We start from the raw sequence: 20,867 nt of genomic DNA, 5'->3' as shown, positions 1-20,867 counted from the left end.
TGCTGCCCGACCTGCTGAGTTCCTCCGGCGTGTTGTCCGTGTTGTTTTTATTTACAATAATCGACGAGTTAAGAGAATAATCGCCTCTTTGATTTTGACGGGAATTTATCCGAGATAATGTAATGTTTGCTTTTAAAAATACAATTACAGTGGGATGCTATGATCGAAGTGAATCTTCGCGTTAGGAGGCAATGATGTCCTTTCCACCTTTAAAATGCGTCGGTGGAGGCCGAGTCTCCGCCCATATTGCCGTAGCGACAAGGATTTTGACTGCATAGTTTCAAAAGCTAATCGGAGAAGCTCCCTCTGCCCATTTTATACACTGCGGTGTGGTTGAATCTGTCGTTGCGACTTTATGTGTTAAATTTACTGAATGGTCTTTGGAACAAAGAGAACTGATTCTTTGTCCCCCCGTCTGAAAAAAGACTTAAAGGAAGTCTTTAAATGTTGTATAAACTGCTGGGGGAGTAGTTTATTCTCCTTTGGACTTCCCTCGCCTTGCGATAGGCTTCTCGCTGAATGAGTGGGTGATTCGAGAGACTTCGAGGCTTGTGCACAATAGAGTGAATGTGTGTCGCAGAGCAAAGAGCTAAGTCCGTCAGCGAGTGCTCGGTGCCCTGGGGATGCTTCGCTCTGGGGCTGGTGTGATTCTCTTTGTAGCTCCGGCGCTCGTCTCGTACGCTTTGTCCGATCACATACCCACGCTATGGAGCTGCGCGTATTTGTCATCGCAGCCGGTTCCTTTCCAAAAGCCAGGCACTTTCCAACGAAGGCGGTCTTAAGCGTTGTTCACATTTTGGCTATCGCGGTTACAGCAAGCAGGACAGGTGGTGAGTTTACAAGTGATATTATACGTGATTGTTTTCTACCCCCCCCACCCCCACTATATGGTAAACATCCGCGCCGCACTTTGAAAGGGAGTGTATTTCATTAAATCTTTATTTACTTTTTGTTTCTCGAAACAACTATGATTGATACATTGTGGTTTGTAATTAGACCTTCCGGAGAAAGAACAACACAAAATAAATGAGCTATAAGGTTTTAATTCTTTCCATTGTTTTCAACATTGTAGTTAAGAATAAATGCACTGCCGAAAAAACGAACCGCTGCTCCGAATGCCTGCTCCTTGGTCCTGAATGTGGATGGTGCTTTCAAAAGGTACTTTTGCTCTTAATGTGTTGCTCTTAATGTAAAATGACTGGCTTTTTGAGTTCCTGAGTAATAGGAGCCCAGATTGAGGGTGATAAAACAAAGGACCCAAAATGACCTAACACAAGAGATTCTGCAAATGCTAGAGTTACATGGCTAGGAAAAATTGACATTCAATTTATTATTATTTGGAAGATTTAAGATATTAAACAATTGAATATTCCTTGTTAGTTGGTGTAGTTAGGTGAAGCAGTTAAAACCTGGGGTTCTGAAATGGTGTTTCATATTGACTCTACTATTGAGTTTCCCGTGGATATGAACACCACTCAGGTCATCACGGTCCCACTAATGCTGTTCTTTCCACTGGTTCTGATTTATTTTGCTGCTTGTCTGATTTCACTATTCAATATAGTACATTTCTGACTGGATATCAGAAAGACAGAAACAAAAGATACTAAACTAATTTTGATTTTCTGACACTCAGGCAACAATGAGGTAGTAACTGTATCATATTCCACTGAGGCATATCTGGTGGCAGTGGACAATGTGGCTCTGTTGCTTGTTTGGCACTAACAACAAAGGATGAATTGCGATTGTATTGTTCCCATGAACTTTCTCTGTAGCTCTCACTTCTGACTGGTTGCTGGCTGGGTAAAAAAGGCGAAGTTGTGGGAGTCGTGGAGGATTTCAATATGTAGGCAGATTGGGAAAATCACGTTGGTGCTGGATCCCAAGAAGGGGAATTTGAAGAATGCCCAAGAGATGGTTTTTGTTAGAGCAGCTTGCGACTGAACTCATTAGGAGAAAGACAGTTCTGGATTGAGCATTGTGTAATGAACCCCCAGATTTAATTATGGAGCTTAAGGTAAAGATATCCTGAGAGGCAGTGATCAAAATATGATAGAATTTACCCTGCAGTCTGAGCATGAGAAGGTGAAGTCAGATGTATCAGTGTTACAGTCGAGTAAAGAGAATTCCAGAGGTATGAGGGAGGAATTGGGCAATGTTGATTGGAAGCAGACACTAGCAGGGATGATGGCAGAACAGCAATGGCTAGAATTTCTGTGAGTAACTTGAAAGGTGCAGGATAGATGCATCCAAAGCTGAAGAAGTATTCTAAAGGGAGGATGAGGCAACCACGGATGATAAGGGAAGTCAAAGATGGCTTAAAAGCAAAAGAGAGTGCATATAATATAGCGAAAAATAGTGGGAAGGATTGGGGAGCTTTTAAATACCAATAAAGCTATTTAAAGGCAACTAAAAGGCAACTAAAAATATCAAAAGGAGAGAAAAAGAGAAATATGAAGTTAAGCTAGCTAATGGTATAAAAGAGGATAACAAAAGTCTTTTTGTGGATATATAAAGAGTAAAAGAATGATGAGAGTGGATATTGAACCACTAGAAAATGATGCTGCAGAGGTTGTAATTGGGGGGGGGGGAGTCAAAGAAATGGTGAACAAACTTAATAAGTATTTTGCATCATACTGCTGTGAAGGACACCAGCAATATGCCAGAAATTGTATCTAGGGGCAGAAGTGACCATAAGTGAGTGTAGTTGTTTTTGCTAAGGAGAAGGTGCTTGGGAAACTGAAAGGTCTAAAGGTAGATAAATCACCTGAACCAGTTGGACTTACACCGCAGAGTACTGAAAGAGGTAACTGAAGAGTTTATGGATGCATTAATAATGGTCTATCAAGAATCATAAATTCTGAAATGGTTCTGGGGGACTGGAAAATTGAAAATGTCACTCCGCACTTTAAGAAGGAAGGGAGGCAAAAGAAAGAAAATTATACACCAGTTAGCCTTGTCATCATCCCAACTGAACAGTGACAGGCATTGAAGTTTCATTGCTCCAATTCTCCCGATTATAGTTAGCTGCCTCTGTTCCTTTAAGACTCAAGACTGCCAATTATTGCCTGCCACATTCATTCATGGAAAGTCTTGTGCTGAGCACTCAGTGCTCAATCATATGAGTCCCATTTCTTCTACTTTTTGTGATTTCGCCTTTGGATTTTGTTTGTGTCGCCTTGTTCAGCCTGAGTCTGAGTCAGTTCTAGACTGTACTCCGCATTTGGGGTCACCACCTTCCTTAACTCTCACGTTACAAGCCTGACTTCAGTGGTAGGAAAGATGTTGGAATCCTTTATTAAGATAAGGCTTCAGGAACTTGGGGGCACATGATAAAATAAGCCAAAATCAGCATGGTTTACTTAAGGGAAATCTTGCCTAACAAATCTGTTTGAATTCTTTGAGGAAATAACAGGTAGGACAGACAAAAGGAAAGTCAGGGGATGTTGTTTACTTGGATTTTATGAAAGCTTTTGACAAGTTGCTGGGAATAAAGAGGGCCTTTTCTGGTTGGCTGCTGGTGACTAGTAGCGTTCTTCAGTGTCCAGAGTTTAAATTGTTCCTATTCATGTTGTATGTCCACTATTTCACATTGGATGATGGAACTGATGACATTATGCTCGAGTTTGTGGATGCTACATACATGGGTGGAGGGGCACGTAGTGTTGAGTAAGGAGTGATCCTGCAGATCAGGAGAATGGGCAAAGAAGTGGCAGATGGAATACAGTGTTCAGAAGTGTATCAACATGCACTTTGGCAGAAGAAATAAAAGTGTAGACTGTTTTTGAAATGGGGAGAAAATTCAAAAATTTGATTTACCAAGGGACTTTCGAGTCATCGTGCAGGATTTCCTAAAGGTTATCTTGCAGGTTAGTTGGTAGTAAGGAAGGCAAATGTAATGTTAGCATTCATTTTGAGAGGACTAGATTTTAAGAGCAAGGAAGTAATGCTGAGGATATATAAGGCATCGGTCAGACTGCATTTGGAGTATTGTGAGCAGTTTTGGGCCCCTTTATATAAGAAAATATATGCTGGCATTGTTCAGGGTCCAGAGAAGGTTCACAAGGTTGATTCCGGGAATGAAAAGGCCAATGTATGAGGAGCGTTTGATGGCTCTGGGCCTGCTCTCACTGGAGTTTAGAAGAATGGGGGGTGGGGGAGGGGAATCTCATTGAAACCTATTGAACATTGAAAGACCCAGATAGAGTGGATGTGGAGAGGATGTTAGGATGTTTCCTGTTGTGGAGGAGTCTAGGACCAGAGGGCACAGCCTCAGAATAGAGATGTAGTACAGAGATGGGGAGGAATTTCTTTAACCAGAGGGTGTTGAATCTGTGGAATTCATTGTAATGGACAGCTGTGGTGGACAGGTCATTCAGTATATTGAAACCGGAGGTTGATAGGTTCTTGATTAGTCAGGGCTTCTAAGGTTATGGGAGGACACAGGAGAATGGGATGGAGGGGGATAATATATCAGACATGATGGAATGGTGGAGCAGACTTGATGGGCCAAATAGCCTAATTTGCTCCTACACCTTGATCTTATGGCCTTAACCTAACCATTTATAACCTTGGTATCCTGTTTGGTGCTTAGCTAAGTTTTGAATCTTAGTGGATATGTTTATTCTGTTGGATATCTGCCTGTCACTGCCTGACAGCTTGCAACCACAGGGTCTGCTGCTCACTGTTTACTGCGAGGGATGTGAAGGAGACTCAGCACTGACCTAATACAGGTTTATGAAATCATGAGGGTCATAGATAAGGTGGATTGGGGGCGGGGGGCAGTAGGGTTAAAGCTAGGGGACATTAAAGGTGAAAAGGGAGAGGTCTAAAAGGGACCTAAGTTTTTCCACACATTCTGTGGTGAGTATGTGGAACAGGCTGCCAGAAGAAATGGGCGCGACGAGTACAATACTACAATATAATGTCTACAAAACATTTAGACAGGTTCATGGATAGGAAAGGTTATGTGGGATATGGGCCATGTGCAGGGAAATGGGACCAACTCAGGATGATACTTTGGTCAACGTGGATGAGTTGGACTGAAGACTATGCTTTCATGCTGTTTAGCTCTATGACTCGACCAGTGAGAACTCGCACCACTCGCACCCCTCTTTGGTAGCACAGCAATGGAAACTGCGAGCCATTTCAAACTCCTGGGAGTGCACATCTTACACAAACTCTCATGGTCCCAGAACACATCCTTAACAATCAGGAAAGCTCACCAATGCCTCTACCTTCTGAGGAGTCTATGCTCATCTATACTCACGTCATTCTACAGACAGGCAGTGGAGAGCATCCTAGCATGCTGAATCGTTATGTACACAATCTACACTATGGCAGAAGGAAGGCCCTACAAGAGGCAGTCAGAACTGCCCAGTACATCCCCAACTCCAGTCTACCAGCCATCAAGGACATAGACACAGAGGGGTGCCGGAAAAGGGCGAGTAACATCATGAGGGATCCCACCCGCCCTGCTCAAGGACTGACTTGTCCTACTGCCAACAGGGAGGAGGCTATGAAGCATCCACATCAGGGCCACTAGACTCAAAAACAGTTAGTTTCCCTAAACAGTAAGGTTGATCAACACCTCTACATCCCCCAAACCTCACCAACATCATCATTAAAGTCATCTTATGTACAGACACTCCTGTGCCCATTGTCACTTTGTGGAAATACAATCAATCTATGTATATATACTCCCTTATGTATTTGAATTTATTGTGTTTTTATTACATGTACTTTATCCAATTTGTTTGTGCTGCACAGGATCTGTTGTAACAGTTATTTTCTTCTCCTTTACACTTGGATACTGGAAATGATTGAATTTTGAATTTGTTAGGAATTTTCAGAGGGAGCACTGCAAAGAAGATGTGACTTGATCACCAACCTAATTCAAAGAGGCTGTGATTCTGATTTCATTGAATCTCTTCATGTCAAAAAAATCGTGGAAGAACAAAAGTATTCTCAGCTGGTCCCTGGCAAAGTCTCTTTACAACTACAACCAGGTTTGAACCAGATTATCTTTGTCTTAACATGTTGGTGGTGTTTGAACATGCTTTTGCATTGCTTAATATCACAGTGATAATTTTAAGTTTTGTTTGACTTTAACTTTTAAGTGGTGTTATTAAACTCATTACAATTATGGTGTATGTGAATAACTGTTCATGACATTAATGTTTTAAGATAATACTTTGCAAGTGATGGCAATTGTTATGGATGATGGGTATTTTCAATACTACTGTTTGAATTGTGCAAACGTTTGTAGATGACGTTCCTGTTGTTGAAAAATAGTCTTTTCTTGTACTTTTTTAGAAGTATACCTTGTCTTTTTTGGTGCAACAGTTATTCGACTATAAATATTATATAAAAAAATACACTCAGTAACATGCTCAGAAACAAAAAATCATTTTTGAGTAACAAACGAATCCCGTTTTATGTTGCTTCAAATATATTTCTCTTAGGCAGACTGGTTTTCATAAACCATTCTCAAACGTATCACAAATTTAATTATGACTTCAACCGGCTTCCCTCTAGAGTGTCCTTAACCGTCTGGAGGTCTGGGCTTCATCTTATAACTCCAGTATGCTGTGGCTGGACTTTTGAAATGACTATGAAGCCCCCCTGGATCTCTGTACTGGGCAAAAGCTGCTCGAGTACGGAGCTACTCACAGCTTTTCTCCTTGTGGCAGTGAAGGAGAGATAGCAGGAAGAAGATTGCTGTGAAGTCTGGGGAACCATTATTGGACAAAAATGTAACTACCTTAAAACTTGCTCTTTTGTTTCAGTCCCATGCGTTCCTTTTAACATCACTCATTTAATGGATGTAGGTAGGCACAGCCTATTCCTCAACTACTAGGACCCTACACTTGTACTTCTCACATAGTAACATATTGCAAGCAGACAGGAACCGTAGCTGCTACACTGCTGACAGTCTTTGAGAAAATGACTTGGCTGTTCTCAGAGGAAGGAACAGGCCAGTAAATAACTGTTATTTTGGTTTATACTCACCTATTCTAAGTGGCTAAGTAGTTATCATTTATGATGGACAGGATATACAGGTAGGTGCTCGTTTTGAGCTGAAAGTGATGTTTTCTGATTGCAGGACTGACCACAAGCTTCTGTTTGTCTGTCACTTTAATTCACAAACCCTGTCCAACTCTGACCTTCCTGTCTGCAGTGTTACAATGAGGCCCAATTCAGGTGACATGGCTATTTCTGTCAATCATCATGTTGGCTCAGTTCTTATTTCTGCAGTCTGTCCTACTAGGCAGCTCACACTGCCTCACCATTTACAACAGATTACATGGATAAGGAAGTTTAATATGCTGATCAGTGTCCCCATTAAGCCATTTCAACTTGTCCTATCACAGACACTCCCATTGTTCTACCCATTTCCCTGGCCCTACACACATCTTTGGAGCATCTGGACAGTAAAGACATGCATATTAGACTATTGCTGATTAATTACATTTCAGCCTTCGAGACTAAAATTTGGAATGCACTCATCACAAAAGGCAAGACCTAGGAGTCAGCACCTCCATCTGCAAACGGATCCTCACCTTCATGATCAACACACTGGCACGCCATAAGGTTGCATGGCCAGCCCCAACTCTACTCCCTGTACACTCACAATTACGAGGGCAGATTCTGCTCTAGCTCCATCTACAAGTTTGCAGTTGATAGCACTGTAGTGGTCTGTATCTCAAAGGAAAATTATGATTTGCAATATAGGAAGTAGTTAAAGAGCTTGTTGCATGGTATTATAATAACATGTCCCCCAATGTCAACAAAACAAAAGAGCTGGTCAATGACTTCCTGAAGTCATGGTGCACGTGCTCCTGATTAGGTCAGTGATGCTGAGGTAAAGAGCTTCAGGTTCCTAGAAGTGAAAATCGCCAGTAGCTTGCCCTGGTTTAACCACATAGACACTATTACTATCACCAACACTGTTATTTCCTCAGAAGAATAAAGGAATTTTGATGTCCCTGTTGACACTTCGATGCACCATGGAAAGTCTCCTACCCGGATGCATCACAATTTGATTGGGCAACTGCTTTGCCTGTGACTGCAAACAAACTGTGAAGTATTGTGGATGTAGCTCAACACATCAGAGAAACCAGCCTCCCTTCCCTGGACTCTGTTGATACTTCTTGAAGCCTCAGTAAAGTGGCCAATGTAATCAAAGACCCCACCCACTCTGGGCATTTTTCTCTTCCCTTTCTCATTGGACCTAAGATACAAAAGCCTGAACGCATGTACTACCATGCTGAAAAAGAGCTTCTACAATGCAATTCTGAAAGAAAGGGTTCTGGGTCTGATCTGGGTAAATGCTTAAATTTTCAACAAATACTGTCTGACCTGCTGAGTGTTTTCAGCATTTTAGAATATGAAACACTTATGGAGGAGGTTTTGAGAGCATCCTTGAATCATTTTCTCTCTTGTCCTGCTATGATAAAATTTGCAGTTGTGTATTTTCGGATGTCCAAAGCAGCCAGCTGTCATTAAGGCTTTGATAACCAAATTGTTGGTTTGGGAGAGGACATTAATATTAGTTTGCTTATTTTATAAATAGATTTGGAGATTTCGTGGAGATTCAATTGGTAGTACATCTCCACAAATAGTTTAAGTCTCTGAAGATGTGTTATTTCCATATTTAATGATTAAATTTTAAATTTACATCATTAAACTTCTACTGTTACTCATCAATAACAGCAGGTTTTCACTTGTGTTGGGCAAAACATAACATTTCTTTTGTTAAAATAATGATTTAGAGGCATACCGACAATAATAACAAGTTTATTCTATGTTTAAAATACTATTCTAAAGCTATGATGTTGCGTGAATGAAGTCACCAGAGAAAAGTATACTGGTAGATATTTAGCACCTTCTTTATTCAACACAACGAGATGCACCAGGTAGCATATGGAGACACTTTTAGTGAAAGGGTATTTTACGTGCTAAACTTCAAAGGGCAATTCCATATTCACAATGTATCCACAATGTCTCTTTGAAAGTACACACAAATTTCACACCTTCCGATTCGCACCCACACCACAAGCATCTAAGTGAATTTCAATTGGCACTGTCTGGTCTGTGATTCAAAGTTTGCAGGAACCTATTGTTCAGAGCTGCATTTTAAATTAAATCTACAATTTGTGTTCGGATTTGAAAATTGGTGGCTGAAGTCATTTGCTAAACGTAAGTGTGCTAAACCCAAAAATGGCTTCAACAGGAGGATGTTTAGTAATGAATTTTAACATATAGAAAAAGCCAGACGAGATATAATTCATTTCCTAGCAAGTATGAAAACAATAATATTGCAAAGTTTACTCTGACTATTGTACGCAATTGATATTATTGCTTGGTGCTTAAAAAAGTTATACTCTCTATTGGAAAACTAATCATTTGCAAGTTTTAGACTTAGAAAAATAGACTTGGGAGCTAACTTTAGAAAGAATACTCATGAAAAGATCTTTCATGCAATACTGCCATAGGATTATTTGATACTCAGATGTCAACATTGCAATCCATTGGAACCTAAAACTGGAACTGTTGGCAATCGGAAATAGATAGCTTGGCTGTTCATTTCACAAGTGTTAACCAAACTCTTAAGTATTTGCATCTATTGTTCCTTTTCTGTAAAAGAATAGTAGTCCTATCTTCAAGTAAATTATGGCCAATGCATACTTTATAACATAAACACTGCAAATGTAACAGAGCACTAGACACCAATGGATGTTGCCAATGATCTATATTTTTAAAAAAAGCAATGGAAAATACTTTGAGCGTGTTTTACACAACTTCTGTACCATAGAAGTAAGATTATAATTAGTTCATTATTTTGCCAGCTGTGTTTTATGTTGAAGATGAAAAACTTGTTTTAACTAATTAATTGCGACATTCAGAAGTGTAATGCTTCATGCTCTTTTATAACCAGAGCCAGTGTTTTCTTTACACTACAGCAGCTGCACATTTTTCTTCCAGTTGAAGATGGAAGTTAACTTCTGATAAGCTGCAGAAAGAAATTGGCAGGACTCACTTTATTTCAAAGTGTTGCCTCCTCACTGCACATCTGCACTAGCTGAATGCTGGCTGAAATATATATTTTTTTTCTTCTGTGACTTTCCGGAGATTTGTATGCAGATAATTGCAATTGCGAAAATGCAGAGAATAAAGCAAGTTTATGACTCTGAAACTAACAACATTAATTGACATTTGATATATAGAACATGGTAATGTCAAGCATAATAGCACCAGTTTTGTTATGTGGACAGTTTCATTGTGCAATATGCTAAGATTTCAGCTGTCTTTTACTGACTGACTGACTGCAGTTTGTTCCCTTGTACTATTTTCCAATGGGACAAGATTCAATTAACAGACTGAAATGCTTCCAATTGCTGTGGCAAGCAGGAGACACAAGCTTAAATAGTGTCTATAAAATAGCAATTTCAAGAAGTCGAAACAACCATGAGAACCTTATGGAGAGATTTTTTTTAAATAGCAGAATTGCCTTCTGTGGTTTAAGTGTGGAAAAAAAAAGAGGACATCATAGCTATGCTGAGACAGGATGGAGTTACAACACAGTTTCCAGCATAGGCAAAAATCCTAATCGTCACTGATGAGGAGCCATATCAATCAAAGAATCATTATAGGACAGAGAAAGAGACTGTGATTGGTCATATGGCATTTCCTTGCTGAGTCTCATTCCCATTTAATACTCTACTGCATTATTCAACAATCTCCAGCTCAAAGGGAGGAAAGAAAGAAAACAAGGAGAGAAGCTCAGGATGCAGAGGGGAATAAATAGACAGAAGCTAAACAGAGATAAAGAGTGAAATTCTCAAAAGTGCAACTTCATGAAAGAACATAAATTTCTACACTTTCTGTTACTTTCCTAAAAAACATTGATCCAATGTATAATAAACTAATTTAGCAGAAAAAATGCTTTTGGCAAATACCATTTTATTCTCTGAAATTTGTTCGCTTTTATTAATATTTTCTATTCAAAATAGTTGTGTTTCTTTGATTCATGTATCTGTGGCAGTGCTGAATGTAATTATGAAAAGCTGTATTCAATTTTGAAAGTTTCTCAATATAATGTCCAAGGATACACATTGTATCAAAAGGATAGGCAAGAAAGCAGAGGGAGTGGCGTTATTCTTGGTAAAAAATCAAATCAAATCATTAGAAAGAGCTGATGTAGGGTTGGAAGGTTTTGAATCCTCATGGATAGAGCTAAAGAACTGCAAGGGTAAAATGACCCTGATGGGAGTTGTATACAGACGTCCAAACAGTAGTAAGGATGTGGTCTACAAATTACAACAATGGGAGGCACAAAATGCATGTCAAAAGTTCAATGCTACAATAATCATGGGGGAGTTCAATATTCAGGTAGATTGGGGAAAATCAAGTTGGCGCTGGATTACAGGAGGGGGAGTTTATAGAGTGTCTATGAGATGGCCTTTTAGAGCAGCACATGGTTGAGCCCACTAGAGAATCAACTATTTTGAATTGGCTGTTGTGCAATTAACCAGAATTCATTAGTGACCTTAAGGTAAAAGAATCCTTAGGGGAAAGTGATCATAATATGATAACATTCACCCTGAAATTTGAGAAGATGAGCTAAAGTCAGAGGTATCAGTATTACACTGCAGTAAAGGGAATTGCAGAAGCATGAGAGAGGAATTGGCCAGGATTGACTGAAAAAAACCACTGGCAGGGATGACGGCAGAGCAACAGTGGCTACAATTTCTGGACGCAGTTCGGAAGGTACAGGATAAAAACATCCCAAAGAGGAAGAAGTATGCTAAAGGAAAGGTGACACAACTGTGGTTAATAAGAGAAGTCAAAGGCAACATAAAAGACAAAGAGAGGGCATACATAATACAGCAAAAATTCATGGGAAGTTAGAGGATTTCAAAAACCAACAAAAGGTAACTAAAAAAAGTAATTAAGAAAATAAGAATGGAATACAAAAGTAAGCAAGCCAATAATATTAAAGAGGATACCAACAGTTTTTTCAGATACATAAAGTGTAAAAGAGAAGTGAGGGTGGATATCAGAAAGCTGGAAAATGATGCTGAGAAGTTGTAATGGAGTACAATGAAATGATGGACGAACTGAAGGTTGATAAGTCACCTGGACCAGATCTGAAGAGACCATGGATACATTAGTAATGATCTTCAAAGAGTCACTAGATTCTGGAATAGTTCCAAAAGACTGGAAAATTGTAAATGTCACTCCACTCTTCAAGAAGAGAGAGAACCAGAAGAAAGGAAATTATAGGCCAATTAGTTTGATCTTAATAGTTGGGAAGATGTTGGAGTTGACTATTAAGGATGAGGTACATGATAAAGTAGGACATAGCATGGTTTCCTCGAGGGAAAATGTGCCTGACAAATCTGTTGGAATTCTTTGAAGAACTAACAAGTAGGATAGACAAAAGAGAATTGGTTGATGTTGTGTACTTGGATTTTCAGAAGGCCTTTGACAAGGTGCCACACATGAGGCTGCTTAACAAGCTATGAGCCCATGATATTGGAGGAAAGAATCTAGCATGGATAAAGTAGTAGCTGATTGGCAAGAGGTAAAGAGTGGGAATAAAAGGAGACTTCTCTGATTGGCTGCCAGTGAGTAGTGATGTTCCACAGGGGTCTGTGTTGGGACTGATTTCTTTTTACATTTTACGTCAATGATTTTGGATAATGAAATTGATAGCTTTGTTGAAAAATTTGCAGACAGTATGAAGATAGAGGGGCAGGTTGTTTTGAGGAAGTAGGGAGAATAGACGAAGAAATGACAGATAGAATACAGTGTTGGGAAATGTATAGTCATGCAGTTTGATAGAAGGAATGAAAGCATTGACTTCTAAATGGAGAGAAAATTACAAAAAACTGAGGTGCAAAGGGACTTGAGAGTCCTTGTAGGATTCCATAAAGGTTAACTTGCAGGTTGAGTCTGTGATGAGAAAGGCAAATGTAATATTAGCATTCATTTCAAGAGGACTAGAATATAAAAGCAAGGATGTAATGTTGAAACTTTATAAAGCACTGGTGTGGCCTCACTTCGAGTATTGTGAGTGGTTTTGGGTCCCTTATTGTAGAAAGGTTGAGCTGAAGCTGAAGAGGGATCAAAGGAGATTCACAAAAATGATTCCAGGATTGAATGGCTTGTCATATGAGGAGCATCCGATGGCTCTAGGCCTATATTCACTAGACTTCAGAAGAATAAAGGGCGACCTCATTGAAACCGATCAAATAGTGAAAGACCTTGATACAGTGGATGTGGAGAGGATCTTTCTTATGGTGAGAGAGTCTAAGACCAAAGGACAGAGCCTCAGAATAGAGGAGGGTCCTTTTAAAATGGAGATCAGGAGGAATTTCTTTAGCCAGAGAGTGGTGAATCTGTGGAATACTTAGCCACAGGTAGCTGTGGAGGCTAAGTCTTTATGTATATTTAAGGCAGAGGTTTATTGATTTTTGATTGGTCAGGGCATGAAGGGATATGGAGAGAAGGCAGGAGATTGGGGCAGAGAGGAAAATTGGATCAGCCATGATGAAATGGCGGAACAGATTCGATGGGCCAAATGGCCTAATTCTGCTCCTGTATCTTATGGTCTTACAAGTTTAATATTTAATTGAAATTTTCTAAATTTTCTGTTTTCATGCCTTTCCAGAAATGTTATCCAATTTCAGATTTCTATATTTGCTTCTTTTTTTGTGTGTTATCTATGGTCATTTAACAACCACACTTTTCCTACATTTTGCCAAACAGGTGGTGAGACAAGTTTAATAGTGGACGTTCATCAACTGAGAAACTACCCTGTAGATCTCTATCATTTAGTTGATACATCGGCATCAATGGTGACCAATCTGGAAAGGCTACACTCCATGGGATACTCTTTATCACGAAGGATGGCAAAATATTCCAGTGATTTTCAGTTTGGGTTTGGATCATTTGTTGATAAGCCAGTCTCTCCGTTTATTAACATTCATCCAGACAAGCTTATTAACCCATGCAGGTAAGTACTTACGCGATCAAAATCAAATGAATATTCCCCTTTCAGGGGCATTTGAAATGTTTCATTAAAACCTTCTAGAGTATATTCAACATCGTTTGTATCTGGTGTCAAAATGCATTTTTTTTTCTTTCAATGTAGCGTTTATGAGACATCTTGTCATCCTGCTCATGGGTTTATGCATGTGCTGTCACTGACTGACAATATAACTGAATTCAGGAAAGCAGTGGAGAAACAAACTATTTCTGGAAATGAGGACACACCTGAAGGAGGTTTGGATGCATTGCTCCAGGTTGCAGTTTGTGAGGTGAGTTTTGCTTGACAGCACCACTCAAAAACCATAACACTTTTTTTTGCCATAGTAGTTCGAGGTAGTTGGTATATGGAATGAGTTTCCTTTAAAATAATTAGGCTAAATCTATTAAAAACTAATGGGATATTAGAGTTGCTATAGCCTTCCCCTAATATCATTGGCTCTCTGCCCCTCTCCCAACCTCGGCAGTCCAACTGGCAGCCAGCACTTCAGCACTGAGGCTGCCTCAACGTAGTTGGCTGACGAGAATCTCGGAAGGACTTTGCCGGACTGTGAAGTGCTGCCCCATCTAAACCAGCGGTAACCAACTCCTTTTTTGTCATGGACCAAAAAGGGGTTCATGGATCCCAGGCTGGGAACCCCTGATCTAAACTGTCAGCATCTTCATGGTCATTGATGTATTTGTGAACCATTTTAACTCTTATGATCGTTCAATACTAATAGGGTATGTTTATAAGAATTTGTAAGAAATATTTATATTTCAAAATCATATTTACTCTCATGCAGCATGACTGGTCTTGGGTTTATTAAGTGTGTATATTGTGAAAGTTGTTTACTTGGAGAAACTAGGACATAAATTTTATTGTGTTTTAATTATAATAGCTAAAGGTCTTAGTCAGTTCATTTATTACTAGGAGTTGAGTTCGTTCACCACAAATAGTCTTATTATACCCAATCAAGACTTGTCTGCAAGTTCACATATTGTGAGCCTTTCAAGTGGCTCATCAGTCATTTCTTCCTCAAGTAGCCAAGAATGTAAAGAGAGTGCTGGTGAGCAAGCATCTGGTTAACTAAGCACAATGCATTTGTAACATGCTATACATGGTCACATTTTGATTTGAAAGACTAATATGCAGTTAGAATGAAACCTATTGTTGTGAATAATCAGCACCTGGGTTTTAAAGTCAAAAAGCAGGAAATTCATGACTTAAAATTGTGGGCTTCAGTGTCCCATGAGGAAAAGTGAAGGATATGGCTAAGTTTCACAACAGTTTAATATATATATATATATATATATATATATATAATCCCTATCCCACCAGACTAATTATTGTAATAATTGCTATGAAATTACTGAGCAGATATTCTGCCATCGAGTTGAATTCCCTCCACCAGATTGAGTGAGCTAATTCACATCTATTTTGAATTTTCATTGTTAGTAGATACTTCTCCAAAAACATTTTTGCAGGCCTGAATAAGCGGTAGCTATTTTTTCAAATGCTGGATTTCACAAAGGAAAATGCCTGAAGATTATCATTGCTGTCCACTAGACCAATCTTTATCATTGTTATCTTCAAATGATAGTAAAAAAAAAAACTCCCATTCCTGTGGCAATCTTCAGATAGCTTTATTCCATATCTAAACTATGCTGTCTCTACTCTTGGAATGTTTCAACTTAACTCAGCACAGAAAAATGCTTAATTCCCAAGCACTGAATAAATGACGAGAAAAATAATTTATAGCATGGAATGTTGCTAACTATTGTTATCATAAACACAAGAGATTCTGCAGATGCTGGAAATCCAGAGCAGCACACACAAGATGCTTGAGTCCTGATGAGGGGTCTCAGCCCAAAATGACAGCTGCTTATTCATTTTCAGAGATGCTGCCTGACCTGCTGAGTCCCTCTAGCATTTTGCTTGTGTTGCTTTGTTACCATCATTTGCCCAAAGAGATCAGATTCCAATTCTCCCTGGGTCTTCACTGACTGTTATAATCGAGTACTTAAAAATAAAAACTACTTTCTTTCTTTTGGTTTAGAGCCAAATAGGATGGCGTAAGGAAGCAAAGCGTTTGCTGCTGCTAATAACTGATCAGCTATCTCACTTGGCACTTGACAGCAGATTGGGAGGTATTGTCCTGCCTAACGATGGGAACTGCCACCTAAAGGACAATATGTACACTCATTCGACTGTTATGGTAAGGTAATTCAATGCTTAATTGCTTTGTGATACCTGGGAAAATATATATTGCAGTATATTTCATGAATGCACATAGAAGATTCTCTTTTTCCTTACTCATCACCTTCCCCTCCCCTACAGCCATATGTTGTTACCAGTATAACACCATAAATGTTATTGGGGCCAGATTATTTGTCTGGGGGGAATACATTTACTTTGATTTCCAAAAAATTACTCGTCTTGAAGCCTTAACCTGGGGAAATCAGACAGTGAACTGGATTCACACCATGGCTTTCAACTTGTGATTTGAATTCCTTTCTATCCCTTTTCCTCTTCTCTTCCCTTCTCTTCCCCTTTCTGAATGGAAAATGCTGGAAATAGCAGGTCAAGCAGCATCTGTGGAGATGGGAACAGGGTGTTTCAGGTCAATGATTCTGGAAGTAACAATGTTTTACATCACAGAGGGAGGCAGGAGTGGAGAGAATATTGGCTTATTGCACTGGTTGATTATTGTCACATGTACCAAGATCCAGTGAGTGGAAAGCTTGTCTTGCATAGTATTCACATAGATGCAGTCATTACACAGTGCATTGAGATGGTACAGGGTAAAACAATAACAATGCAGTGCAGGTAAACAAAAGAGTGCTGTGGGATCATAATGAGGTTGATCGTGAGGTCAGGAGGCCACCTTATCATACAAGAGGCCTGTTCTAGAGTCAGAACCTGTACTTGAACCTGGTTTATATCTGCTTTCAGCCTTTTGTATTTTCTGGAAGAGGAGAGGAGGGAGTATCTCAGTGGTGGGAGGTGTAATTGATTATGTTGGCTGCTTTACGGCTCTTTCTCTTTCTCCCATGGTGCATTCTCCTCTCTTATCAGATTCCTTCTTCTCCAGAACTTTGCCATTTCCAGTTATCACCACACAGCTTCTTGCTTCTTCCCCCCCCTCCCCCAGCCACCCACTTGGCTTAACTTATCACTTTCTAGCTTGTCCTCCCTCCCCCCCCCCCCCCACCATCTTATTCTGGCATCTTCCACCTTCCTTTCCAGTCCTGATGAAGGATCTTGGCCCGAAATGTCGACTGTTGATTCATTTCTGTAATCACTGCCTGACCTGCCGAGTTTCTTCATCATTTTGTGTTTGTTGTAGTTTTAGTTCAGTTCTTCTCTTTCTCTTTGTCTGGTCTGGCCTGCTGGTCATGTTTCACATCTTCACCATTAATTACAGGGCAGAAAATGTTAACCATGTTTCTCTTTGCACAGATGCTGCTTGACCTGTTGAATTTTTTTTTATTATTTTAGATCTTTGGTATCTCTAGGCATTCTACTTTTTACATTTTACTTCATATGCTGAAAGAATGACATCTGGTGATGGTATCTGGTAGATCAAACTGGCAGTCATCGAGATTTATTCCCACTGCTTCTCTTCCCATATCACAATCTTATTGACCTTGTTCTGAGGAGCCAGTTCAAGGGATTCTCTCCCAAACAGGCAGTGAACTCATGAAATTGTGAATATCAGGCTCCAAAAATACCAAATAAAGATGTAATTTTATCGGTACTAAAATAAATAGAAATGTTCTGAGGAGGACATTGTGCTTCTGCAATGGGATATAGATAGCGATTGTGATAGAATGATTGGGTGAAAACTTTGCAGGTGTATTTGAATGTGCGGAATGTGCAAGGTCATGCACCCCAGTCACAGAAAAAAGGTGGATTATTATCTAAATGAAAAGATACTGCACATGAGTGAAGTTCGGAGGAATCTAGATGTTCCCGTACTTGAAAGTTAAAAAGGTATGACAATGTTGGGCTCCATTGCAACCAGATTTGGAATCAAGTAAGAAAGTTTATTACAGTTGTACAGATTATTGTTGAGGCCACACCTAGAGGACTGTGCACAGTTTTTGCTCCCCCTACCTAAAAGCAGGCTTATTAATGTTGATGACAGAACAAAGGAGCTTCACCAGGCTAATTTCTGGATGGGAGTGTTATCCGCTCAAGTGGGGCCAGAAGGTCTAGGTCTCTATACCTAGGAGCTGATAAGACTGTGGAATGGAAGACCTTATTCAAACATACAAGATCTTAAGGGACTTTATAATATAGATGTTGAAGAGATTTTATGATTGTGAGAATCCTAAATAATTAGATAAGGTTGAGGAAAAGGGTCTGGTCGTTTAAAACCAAGGTATGGCTGTATCCATTTTCAAATGTTTTTGGGTGCTGCTGATGTCTAGATATGGCTAACTTATCTCGGATTGTCATGTTTAAGCAGCTAATATTTAAAACTAAGGTCACAGAAATGTATATGTGAATTATACCCAATTTACTCTAATCAGATAAGGACAAATCCTTTAACTATATGGTCATGCTAAGCACAAAATGCTCTTCACAGATCTTTCCAAAATGCTCTCACCATGTTGTGTATAACACTGATCCATTCTTTTAACAGGAGCATCCATCTCTGGGATTGCTTGTGGATAAGTTGCTGGAAAATAGTATCCATGTAATTTTTGCAATTCAGGGATCAAGCATCAACTGGTACAAGGTGAGCTCGCCATTGCTAACATTAGGGAAAGTTTGATGCAGTGTTGGCAGTTCATAGAACTTAGAACATAGGAAAGTACAGCACAGGAACAGGCCTTCAGACCACAGCCCAATGTTGTGCCAAACCAGCTAAATAAAACCCTCCCAAAAATGTATCCTCCTAACTACACAATATCCGTATTCCTCCATCATCGTCACATTCATGTGCCTATCTAATTGTCTCTTAAAAAGCCTGTAATGTATTTGCCTCTACCACCTTACCAGGCAGCGCATCCACCACTCTCTTGAGTAAAAAAACATAACCTTCACATCCCCTTTGAGCCTGCCCCCTCTCACCTCCAATGCATGCCCTCTGGTATTAGACTACCCTGGGAAAAAGATACTCTGTCCATTCTATCTATGTCTCTCATAATCTTGTAAACCTCTATTAGATATTATCCTCAGCTTCCGATGCTCCAGAGAAAACAGACCAAGTTTGTCCAGCCTCGCATGATAGCACGTGCCCTCTAAACCAGGCGTTTCCTGGTAAACATCTTCTGCACCCTCACCAAAGCCTCAAAATCCTTCTTATAGTGGGGCGACCAGAAACGTATGCAGTACTCCAGATGTGGCCTAACCAGAATTTTACAAAGTTGCAGCATAACTCAATGCCTTGACTTATAAAGCAAGCATTTCATAAGCCATCGTAATCACTCTATCAACCTGTATAGCCACTATAAACTTGGATCCCAAGATCTCTCCTCTCAGCATCACTGTTAAAGGGTCTTGCCCTTAACAGTGCACTGTTTTCTTGCATTTGCCCTACCAAGGTGCATCATCTCACATTTATCTGGATTAATCTCAATAGGCCATTTCTCTACCCATATCTGCAACTGATCTAACTTTCCTGATTTCACTTTCCTATGAAAAGTGAATTATTTTGCAGTTGATCAGGTTACATGTAAAGCAGGGATACAAGAGACTGCAGATAGTGGAATCTGGAACATTTGGCACATGAAGCTTAGAAAAATAGAGGGCTATGGGTAACCCGAGGTAATTTCTAAGGTAAGGACATGTTCAGCACGGCTTTGTGGGCCGAAGGGCCTGTATTGTGCTGTAGGTTTTCTATGTTTCTAGAAAAACGGTGAGTCAGGCAGCATCTGTGAAAGAGAATGAACAGTCAGATTCTGGGTTGAAACTTTTTCAACTGGATTGAAATGTAGAGGGGAGATATCCAGTATAAAGAATTAAGAAGTGAAACAAACACCAGCAAGTGATAGTTAGATCCGGTGAATTGGAATGATAGGCAGATAGTAAGAGTGGAAATAGTGACAGAGGCTGGGAGGTGATAGGCGGGGAGTACGAAGGGCTGCACGTTCATTGCTTTGTAGTCTGTGAATTATCACTAAATGCAGCTAATAAGATTTCAAACAGCAGTTGAAGGTACATTATAATTGTTGGTAGAATTGTTACAGCGTAAAATCACTCCAAACAAAACAAAATTTATAGCAATTTTCTAAGGTTATTCTTTTCAGGGGTCATTTGTGCTCACATGAACAATTGGATGTAGCAAATCTAAGAATTGATGGTTCATGTCAGTTTTAAATATAGAATTTAAAAAAAATTTTGTGGTTGTTATTGATTTTAATGATTCCACTTTTCTTGGAAGCCTTTTTGCAAAAAAAAAAAGACTAATTTAAAAATAAATCAATTCTCTATTTTGCTTGAAGGATCTTCTTCCCCTGATGCCTGGTGCATTTGCTAGGCAGCTAAATTCAGAACTGTCAAACCTCTCTGAACTAGTGGAAGGCGCCTATCAGGTATGGTGCTACCCTTGATATCACTCTGTATGAGTATGTGAAAATGCATATCTTAATGGATGATTAAACACTTCAGCAATCACATTTGTAGTCTAGGATTGTTACAGCTTTGTTTGTAGACGTTAGATTCATGTTACTGGACCATTTTTATTTTTCTAACATAAATTTTAACCCAGTTGTACAATAACATTTTCAGAGCCTTCCAAACTACTACCTGAAGTTTTACAATGATGGCTAATATTTCCAAAAAATATGGACTTTTTTTATTCAATCTTGATATAACTATTCAT

The 20,867-nt window shown here is 39.5% G+C and overlaps 1 protein-coding gene across 1 annotated transcript in view; it reads left to right on the top strand.

Annotated features, from left to right (window-relative positions):
- The first annotated feature begins 280 nt into the window (after positions 1-280).
- itgb8 (integrin, beta 8) overlaps positions 281-20,867 on the top strand; it is a 115,122-nt gene continuing 94,535 nt past the window's right edge. Inside the window, exons 1-8 of the mRNA XM_072253364.1 lie at positions 281-830; positions 1,073-1,158; positions 5,840-6,005; positions 13,774-14,020; positions 14,159-14,324; positions 16,092-16,250; positions 18,684-18,779; positions 20,488-20,577. Coding sequence (XP_072109465.1) covers positions 707-830; positions 1,073-1,158; positions 5,840-6,005; positions 13,774-14,020; positions 14,159-14,324; positions 16,092-16,250; positions 18,684-18,779; positions 20,488-20,577 — 1,134 coding nt within the window. The 5' untranslated portion in view covers positions 281-706. The remainder of the gene's footprint in view (positions 831-1,072; positions 1,159-5,839; positions 6,006-13,773; positions 14,021-14,158; positions 14,325-16,091; positions 16,251-18,683; positions 18,780-20,487; positions 20,578-20,867) is intronic.

This window comes from Mobula birostris, chromosome 3 (assembly GCF_030028105.1).
Source record: "Mobula birostris isolate sMobBir1 chromosome 3, sMobBir1.hap1, whole genome shotgun sequence".
Lineage (NCBI taxonomy): Eukaryota > Metazoa > Chordata > Chondrichthyes > Myliobatiformes > Myliobatidae > Mobula > Mobula birostris.
This window is presented reverse-complemented; position numbering and strand designations above follow the sequence as displayed.